The sequence below is a fragment of the Haliotis rufescens genome, unplaced genomic scaffold (genome assembly GCF_023055435.1).
Source record: "Haliotis rufescens isolate VD_foot unplaced genomic scaffold, xgHalRufe1.0.p SCAF_17, whole genome shotgun sequence".
In the NCBI taxonomy this organism is placed as follows: Eukaryota; Metazoa; Mollusca; class Gastropoda; order Lepetellida; family Haliotidae; genus Haliotis; species Haliotis rufescens.
In genome coordinates, this window is record NW_025963857.1 from 26575233 (window position 1) to 26585380 (window position 10148).

At 41.1% G+C, this 10148-nt stretch overlaps 1 protein-coding gene across 1 annotated transcript; it reads left to right on the forward strand.

The window, feature by feature from the left end:
* The first annotated feature begins 74 nt into the window (after window positions 1–74).
* LOC124138587 (superoxide dismutase [Cu-Zn]-like) lies at window positions 75–6182 on the forward strand. The gene is made up of 5 exons (XM_046505314.2): window positions 75–284; window positions 2690–2769; window positions 3364–3548; window positions 5585–5699; window positions 5790–6182. The coding sequence occupies exons 1-5, from the start codon at window positions 146–148 to the stop codon at window positions 5919–5921; spliced, it is 651 nt and encodes a 216-aa protein (XP_046361270.2). The 5' UTR covers window positions 75–145; the 3' UTR covers window positions 5922–6182.
* The last annotated feature ends 3966 nt before the right edge of the window (window positions 6183–10148 follow it).

Here is a 10148-nt window from a genome sequence, read left to right on the forward strand (position 1 = left end):
CTCTCATTGTTTCTCATATACCTTTATGACATCGTGTTATATATAACCACGCTAGCTGTCACAATGACACTACTGTAACTGTAGTCCCATATTGTGACCCTCCTTAATATAAACTCCCAAAGTCGATCTGCATCCATAAGTCAAGATGTCGCCGACGTACCTCCCGGCTGTGCTGGCGGTTGTATCCCAGTGTGTGCTGTACGCCAACGGGTCAGTTTTAAACACGAACCCTTGGATTTCGAAGTTTTCTAGCAAACCGAAGAGCAACTGCGTTCCTCACGAAGGTAAGAACATACACGTGGCTGAGTGACAGTTGGTTAACGTCTCAGTCTCAATATTCAACCTGTTTTAGGGCGGCCTGTAAATAATTGAGCCTGAGACATGGCTTAACGATTCACACCATAGGGCACCCACGACTTATCACCCATCGAACCTAACCACCCTATCCAATATTGTCGCCTATCGGTTATGCCTAGCAGAACAATACAATTTAAATGGTGAATCATAATGTCCAGTGATAATTTATCTCAAATTTCACATTTTTATTGACCAATTTAGTTATCACCTCACCGTTTACCTGAGTTCTCTGAAGGGATACTGTGTAGTTTTCCCCTGTGCATAATATGATGCTGACCGATAGTGAGTGAGTGAGTGAGTGAGTTGGGTTTAACGCCGCGTTTAACAGTATTCCAGTTATATCACGGCGTGTCAGCTTAATGTGGGAGGAAAGCCCGAAGTGATGCAGGTCTCAGCCGTTAACCACTTCGGTGAAACCCACGAGCAGGGGTATGGTGCTGACAAACCTAGAAACATAATCGGGGCGAACCGGGATTCGAACCCACAATCATAGGTTTCTGGCGTGCCCAAGGGACGCAACGCGGCGCCTTAGACGACTGGGCCACCCGTGCCCCCTGCTGACCGATAGCTTCACCCTTTCGAGTCGTGTATGCATTAATCAACAACAAAGTTTGACTTTTTGTTATGATATACGGCTTCTCATTCTACAATCGTCCGATAGACGCCGAACACAAGTCAAACCAGTCGAAATTATAAAGTTAACCATAATAAGCAAGTTTATGATTCCGCGAAGAAGAATCCGACTCATATTTCAATACTTTCAAACTTGGATTATTGTTTCCCTTTAATTCCTCTTGCAGAACATGCTATTTGCAGATTACTCTGTCAAGTGCAGACAAACTGAAATATTAAGTATAAGAGACAAATCTAATATTAAATATTTATTAACTCGACGAACCAGTTTTTCGTATGTCCTTCTACTTTCATACACCGTCTGCATTATGCATCAATTGTTATGACAGACGGTTTATGAATATACACAGTCTGCTGTAGGCTCGGAGGTGTCTGCTATATACTGAATGTATGTCAAGGACGTTTTGGTGAAATTGAAAGCATATTTTTAAAGTTATGTTAGTTATGTAACACCTCGTACACATGTCGATACGTATATGTCAATATAACTACATACTTACATAAACACGAATAAACTTACAAAAACTTATGATACGTACAAACACGGATATTCTTACTCAAACCCACCTACATGTACTTACTGTGAAAGGCATGAACTCACATTACTTTGCACATAAAGGTTGTTATGTTCACGTAAACTCACATTACTTTATACATAAAGATTGTTATGTTCACATAAACTCACATTGCTGTGCACATGAAGATTGTTATGTTCACATAAACTCACATTACTTTGTACATAAAGATTGTTATGTTCACATGAACTCAAATTACTTTGTACATAAAGGTTGTTATTTTCACATAAACTCACATTACTTTGTACATAAAGGTTGTTATGTTCACATAAACTCACATTACTTCGCACATAAAGATTGTTATGCTCACATAAACTCACATAATTATGTACATTAAGATTGTTATGCTCACATAAACTCACATTACTTTGTACATAAAGATTGTTATGCTCACATAAACTCACATTACTTTGTACATAAAGATTGTTATGCTCACATAATATTATTAATTTACGTATATACACGCATATTCTTCCATAAACTCATATATACTTACATAAATTCATATACTTACGCTGCAAAGCGAAAACTTAATAATAATAATAATAATAATAAATATATAAACATACATAATACAATAATACGTTTTAAACACGTGTGTTCATACTTACATTCACACATTATAACATAAACTCACATACCTGCATTGAAACGCATGTAGTTACATAAACGTATATGATATAATTATATCTGATAAACCCGAAAATGTTCACTTAAATTCACATATTCTAACCGAAATTCACATACCTGCACTGAAACGCACAAACGTGCATTAACACGTATATACTAACACAAACTTATATAATGCAATTATATTTTATAAAAACGCACATTCTTACTTACACTCACATATTTTTACAAATGCACACACTTGTACTGATACGCATATACTTTCATTCACTCGCATATATTTACATAAATAAATATGACTTTTTCCAGTTCATCACAATGGCTCAAAAAGCTTTTTAGCACACATATGTAATATATAAAGTCACATATGCCGTACATAAAGACGCATACACCTTGCATTAAGTATTTACATAAACACGCATGTATTTTATATTATCCAGTAGATGCTACATGTAGTTTATGTAACTCGTCACGGAGCTCTGTTTCGTTTCCAGATTTTGCCACTTGTACTATTCAGGCAGACCCAAGAGCTCCTTACAAGTTAACTGGAGCCGTACGCTTCGCTCAAACTGATGTAAGTGACTCCTGTGCCCACATTTCCTTTAAAACAAATCAAACGATAAATATTCAAGAACAGTAGCCTAGTTTTTCATTCTATGTTATGTGACAGGTGACATGTTGATGTTGTTATGTAGGTCTGTCAAAGGAGAAAACCCCTTTGTATATGTATTTCCGTCACGCTGTTTCTGTTCTGATGACTTGTAAAATTGGTGAAAATACATTAATTATGTGTATTTGAGACAGGCATCCCAGGGTAAAATAATACAACAAAACCCTTTCCATAATCAGAAGAAACACATGCAGCTGCTAAAAGAGGCCATGGTACGATTCCGATATCATGAGCATGTAAATTAATGAATCACTAGCAAATCGTATCCTTCCCCACCGATGGCATTTTTCGAAAACACATGCAATAGCAGTTTACCTGAATAAGAACACAGGAAAATAGGGAATTGCATCGGCCATCGTATATTGTACTTGAGGCATCCATTTTGGAAATGTCCTCCACATGTTTTCAATAAAAAAATATATAGTTATATGATTATGGAAAAGATTTTGTCGCTTTTTTTCTTCAATGCGCAGATATGTGTTACGTTTGTTTTTACAGTACTGCGGTGCCTATAGTTACCTATTGGTCTCGGTCTCTCTGGAGGGTTTCCCACTCTCTGACCCCTTGACAAAGCATGGTTACCACGTGCATCAATACGGTGACCTGTCTGACGGATGCACCAGCACAGGAGGCCATTACAATCCTTTCAACATGACCCACGGGGCTCCCTTTGATCAAATAAGGTTTTAATTTTAACATCACTTTTATGTTTAACATGTATTTCAAGTAAGTGTTTAATTTGTTATTGAAGTTTTCGAGGGCACTGGAGGCACGGCGGACACGAGTGACTAGGCAGGCCCCTTTCAACAAAGTAATCTGAGCGTAACTCCCACGATTGAACGTTGGCTTTGTTGAACTAGGCCCTGGTCGTCGATGGCCGCTTCCCGAAGCGGCTAGTCTTTGACGCTGATAATTGTAGACTACGTCACCTGGATAACTGTTATGTCGTATGAAGACTATTTTTTTCAGCTATAGTTGCAAAAGCAGATATTTTGTGAATTATATCCATAAGCCTAAATATATTTTCAGAAAACACCTTGCAACAAACTGATATTTTTTATGACAATTACCTCATTCTGAAGCAAAAGTATGTTTTTCAAGATTTTTCCGGGACAATTAATATCTTTTGATAAAATCCAAGAATTTCCCAGAATATCAAATGGATGGTCCCTAAGACATTTTGACACAATAATAAGAGGATGACATTATTTGCCTCCGCTTCTTGCAAGAAACGTTAGGTACGCTGCAGAATATTGAAGAAATAATGAGAACGAATTTAACGTTCATTGTTTTAAAGAGTACCGTAGCCGTCATTTTTAACAATGAGAATATATTATATATTCTCTTACGATGTTTGGATCACAGAGAGCGATTTACAACCGCGTTGATGCCTCATCATCATCATTAATTCCTCAGCACCATACCATCGCCCTTTGAGACTACAAAAGTTGTGAACTACATCACTTCGGGCTTCCATCCCATATTTAGCAGATACAGTTTGCTACGCATATAACTGAACTACTGTTCGGAGCCGCTAAAAACTCACTTTAACCCTATTTAAATACCCACAAGCATGAGACAATATGTCTTATTACTATAAAACCATCTTAATCGCCAAAGGTAAGCTATTTAATAGATACAGGAACCAATCAGGTGCCGATGCATATACCATTTGCATTAAACGCGATTATTACAGCGGTCAGCGTCTGCCTGAAGAGAGCATCAGCTGTAAGTTCCCCTGTCTCTGTCATACAAAACGACGTTGGTTGGTTGGTTTGTTGTTTAACGCCGCACTCAGCAATATTCCAGCTATATGACGGCGGTCTGTAAATAATCGAGTCTGGACCAGACAATCCAGTGATTGATATCATGAGCATCGATCCACGCAATTGGGATCAATGACATGCATCAACCAAGTCAGCGAGCCTGACCACCCGATCCCGTTAGTCGCCTTTTACGACAAGCATAGTTACCTTTTACGGCAAGCATGGGTTGCTGAAGACCTATTCTACCCCTGACCTACAAAACGACGTATTAAGGGGACAATATAAGGACAGGTCGGCTCGGATTCAGTCTACTGGGTCTGAGGTAGGGCATCCATGTTAAACTGCAGCATGGCAACCAGGTGGATGAGCACTATAAAACTAGAATTAACAGCCACCCACACACGTGCATGTACATCGCAAAGTAAAAGTATCTTGAACGGGACGTTAAATCCCATTTACCTCACTGCACCTCACTTAAATGGTCCAGACCCGATTTTTCACAGATCTAGAACCCATGAAATAGCTGGAATATTGCGTAAACAACAAACTTAAAAAGGTATTACTTTGGTGGCAGACATGCTCGGTGCATGTTTCCATATTAAATCATTGATTGAGTAGGATGTAACGCAGCATTAAACAGTTATTAAACATTAAACAAGAAATTATTAAATCAACATGACCCGGGTTGTAGGTGTTTATTAACGTTGTGGACATATACGAGCATATTAAACCTCAATGGTCGTGATCGAGAAGAATCTGGAATTCAATCCGAAAACAAACGGATCCTGAATGTTCTAAGGGATGCAACAACGGATTGAGGACCCATAAATCATTAGGTGTCCTGGGCCTCCAAGAGTGATAAGGAAATAACCTGACATTAAATACTTGACAAAGCTATAATTGATATAACCATAAGGCTTATTTGAAACTGTATTGCTCTGTTATGCTTGCAGACACGTTGGCGACTTTGGGAACATTCCGGCTCATGATGGTATCGTCAAACACTATCACCGTGACCGGGTTGCAAGCATTTTCGGCCGTTACTCCATATTAGGAAGAGCAATCGTGGTGAGTTCAACAGTTTCCATTCCGATCGCCTACTGTTTTACAATAAAACACAACGAACACATGTTACTTTGGCTTTTCTTGGTGTGGCAGATTCACGCAGGAACGGATGACCTTGGGAGAGGCGGGAAGCCGTCCAGCAAGGAAAACGGAAATGCTGGAGCCAGACTGGCCTGTTGTATCATCGGCTATGGAGAGGAGTGGTACGCAGCGGACCAACAGTAACTGATGTATTCGGGAATAAAGAAACTGTCGATATATCACAAATAATGAATCGTAATACTGAATTATAAAACGAGTTGTATATCGCTATCTTCGTTCAATGTTATCCAAAACCTGATATTTTTATGAATTTTCACTGAGGATGAATTTTGTAATAAAATTGTAATATTTTATTCTCTTTGTCCCACGTTGGACAAAGAATACCAACATTGTATACTGTTCGATTTATATAGAAAATAAATCGATTTAGTTTGTTTGTTTGAACTCAGTGTACGTTATCATTGGGAACTTGTCACGAGTTCAGATGAACTACATAAGTTGATATATTGTCTGTTCACAGCTGGTACGCGATGCGACACACCCAGATCATTACACGTGATACGGGGCGGTCGGGTAGCCCAGTGGTTAAAGCGTTCGCTCGTCACGCCGAAGACAAGGGTTCGATTCCTGACATTGGTACAATGTGTGAAGCCAATTTCTGGTAACCCCCGCCGTGATATTGCTGGAATATTGCTAAAAGCGGCGTAAAACCATACTCACTCACTCACTCACTACACGTGATACATATTGGTTTGACAGAAAGTCAAAAGGACGTTTTAGAAAGGGAAAATTTATGAACCTGAAATCTGTAGTTTAGTCAAATATTATATTTTTTATAGAGAAATGAAACAGTTAGTAGACGTATCATACAGACAGTACTGGTTTAGCAGGACCGTTTATGTTTGGAAACATGGGAGGCTTATTGTAGTATTTAAGCTTTATAAAACAGATAATACAAAACCATTTGTATTAATTTGATACAATCTTTGTTCCAAGGAAGGGGGGGGGGGGGGGGGGGGGGGGGGCACGGGTGGCCCAGTCGTCTAAGGCGCCGCGATTTACTGTGCAGAGTTGCGTCTCTTGGGCACGCCAGAAACCTATGATTGTGGGTTCGAATTCCGGTTCGCCCCGATTATGTTTCTAGGTTTGTCAGCATCATACCCGTGCTCGTGTGTTTCACCGAAGTGGTAAACGTCTGAGACCTGCATCACTTCGGGCTTTCCTCCCACATTAAGCTGGAATACTGTTAAAAGCGGCGTTAAATCCAACTCACTCACTCACTCTAAGGAAAGGGGGTATGGGCTTTCAAGTCGCCTAAGGCGCTGCAAGAGAATTCAGTGGTCGTGGGTTCGAATTCCTGGTTCTCCCTGTTTATGATGATTTCGTTATCGTGCCTGTTATCGTGGATTTTAATAAAGTGGAAAACCTAACGCCTGTGTCGTGTTGGGCCTCCGTCCGACATTAATGTTGAAATGCCATGTTACAACCGAACTACTGCTCAAAACGGAGAAACCCACTCACTTATTCAATCGCTCATTTTTTGTGTTGAATTTTTGCATTTAAACTGAAAGTCATCATCAGCTGCTCCATGCGACATATGTGTCGCAGTCGTGATCTTGGATTAAGCAGTTCTTACGGCACACACCTAAAATAGTAATCATGAGTGATATTGTTGACATGAAGTCAATAGAACTAATACTACTCGGTAACATTTGCGTGCATCATTTTTGTAAAATGATAGGGTTATTCAGAGAGACCTTTATACAAACGTTGAAGGCCGAGTGTTACGAGGTGATTTCCAAATTGAAACGTAGAGAGGTTAACCTAGAAATCGGTTCGCACAGAACTAAATTATGTAATATGTAAATGGCCACACAAGATCAACGAATAATCAATGATATATTTCGGACGCACACACACAGACGCACAGACGGAGGGACGGAACCTATTTTTATATCCCCCGCCAACTTCGTTGGGGCGGGGGGTAACAATGTCCGGTGTTGTCTGGACGGTGTTCTGTGGATCGAGACGCTGCCGTGATGAACGGACATGATTTGGAGAAACTGTTCATTGCCGTTTCCTGTCGATTGATTCCAGATAGCGTCCAGATCTTGCCGAATGCGAACTGTCTTTGTCGGTACACTGTCCGTTCACTATCTGATCTCTGTCGGATCGCATTCCGGAGAATCGGGACGTTGCCGGGACAGATTCGGTCGTTTTTGCCACAATACTAATGTCGTTGTTGCGACCGACGAACGTTCTAAAACTAGCATTCCGGTCCTAAGCGAAGCGCATTAATGAGAACCACCAAATAAAATATCACTGTTACTTGTAACGGCACAGGGGTAGACGTCCTCTCTCTTACAGTCTTACGGAGAGTGTTTTGTCACTCTGAATCTTTATGCTTATGCATAAAGACACAGATACGCAAGAAGGGAGCACAATTGGTGCCCATGGGGACACCTTCTTGCCTAAATGTCTTACCCCCACATTTTAAGGAGATGTTATCAATGAGGAAGTCCGGCATTTCACATTTCACAAATCCTTTGAGTTTTTGAGAATCCATATGGTATTAATTCCACATGCTTTCTGTGAATATAAAGATAGTCCTTCCTTGATTGTATACTCTTCAAAAAAGAAACACAAAACGGATATTTGTGGCCATAAAAGCAAAAGTAGCGGACCAAGAGGTGCAAAATGAAGAGTTTTAATGTGTTACAGTGTCAGTGAAAAATTTCCCGGATCAAAATGATCACAAGAAGGACATGCAAACCATTAGACGGGAAACACTTCGATTCGGAAAAACGCACCCAGTGTTTAAACAAAAGGGTCATGGAGCTGCACGCACTGCGCGCACTGCACGTACTCCACGCGCAGCAGCACTATGAACGGTATTAAAGTGAAGGTCTTGATTGCCTGGCATCTGCGTCGATCGAACATTGACAGTTCAACAACATGCCAAGATTAACAGAAGTGCAAAGAAACAACGTCATAGGCCGCGTGAAGGCATTGGAATCCTGATCAGCTGTAGCCAGGGTTTTCAATGTAGCGCCCATCAACATCACAAGGCTTTGGGATAGGTTTCAACAGCATGAGTCAACATGTGATCGGCCAAATTTGCAAGGTCGGGACGACCAAGAGTAACCACCCCCGCCCAAGATCGCTACATACGACTGCGTCACCTACATGAAAGGAAGATCGCAGCCACCTTAACCGCATAACAAATTCCCGGACTGCGCAGAATCTCCGACCAGACCGTACGAAACCGTTTAAGAGCAGCAGGTCTACGAACAAGACGTCCTGTTCGACGCGTCATATTGAGTCGACAATATCGTCAACAACGACTGCATTGGTGTCGTCAACACAGGGTATGGCCTCAACTGCGATGGAGAGACGTCTGGTTCAGCAACGAATCAAGATTTCTCCTCCGTCGAGGGGATGGAAGAGCACGGGTCTACAGACGTCGGGGTGAACGTTACGCCGGAAACTGCGTACAGGAAGTGGACAGGTTTTCGTGAGGGTAGCGTTATGATGTGAGCGGCTATCTCTCACCACGGCAGGACAGGTTTGGACGACATCCAGGGCAATCCTATGGCTCAACGATACATCGACCACACGTCCTACCACACGTCCTCCTAATTGCAGTCAACGGCAACGATATATTCCAGCAGGACAACGCTCGACCGCATACAGCACGGATCACACAAAAACAACGTTGATGTTCTCCCCTGGCTCTCTATATTGCCAGATTTGAACCCGATAGAGCACCTATGGGATGAATTGGATAGACGGCTACGCCGACGTCAAACACAGCCCCAGACGTTGCAGCAGTTGGCTTTTGCGTTGTAGGCCGATTGGGCTACCATTCCCCAGGATGTGATTCGCATACTGGTCTCTTCCATGGACAGGACGCTATCGATTCCAACAGGGGACATAGGCGTTATTGATGGTAGCTGACCTTCACCTTGGACTTTTCCTATGTACCGATAACTGACATGACTACAATCCCCAAGTGTTCTCTCCACAACATTTTGGCTCAATACCTTGTACGGTTCCTCGTATAAATGTATTTTCCTACCTAACACAAATCTGGCTTTGCGTTTCTATTTTTGAAGAGTATATAAATGCTTCACATAAAATTTGAATTTGGAGACGAAGAATGTCAAGATTTGAACTTATCATCGAAAGATACAACGTGAACGTTTGGGTTTGGAATAGGGGTAATGAGAATTGCCCCCCTTCTCGTTTCACAATGGCTGCCGGTCGGAGAACGGATGAGAAATAATATTTCAAATTTAACTGTGCATTTCCAATTTAAATGTGTACATTTCAAATGTGTATTGTGATTGTGACGAAGCTGTTGAACACTCAGCTGATTTACAAAATATGCGGATACGATCTTTGTTTGGA

What these genes read in the sequence shown, in the direction of transcription:
- LOC124138587 (XM_046505314.2), top strand. Translation starts at nt 146, where the DNA reads ATGTCGCCGACGTACCTCCCGGCTGTGCTGGCGGTTGTATCCCAGTGT. An exon ending in CAACTGCGTTCCTCACGAAG is followed by an intron (nt 285 to 2,689) that starts GTAAGAACATAC and finishes TTTCGTTTCCAG; the next exon opens with ATTTTGCCACTTGTACTATT. An exon ending in GCTCCCTTTGATCAAATAAG is followed by an intron (nt 3,549 to 5,584) that starts GTTTTAATTTTA and finishes TTATGCTTGCAG; the next exon opens with ACACGTTGGCGACTTTGGGA.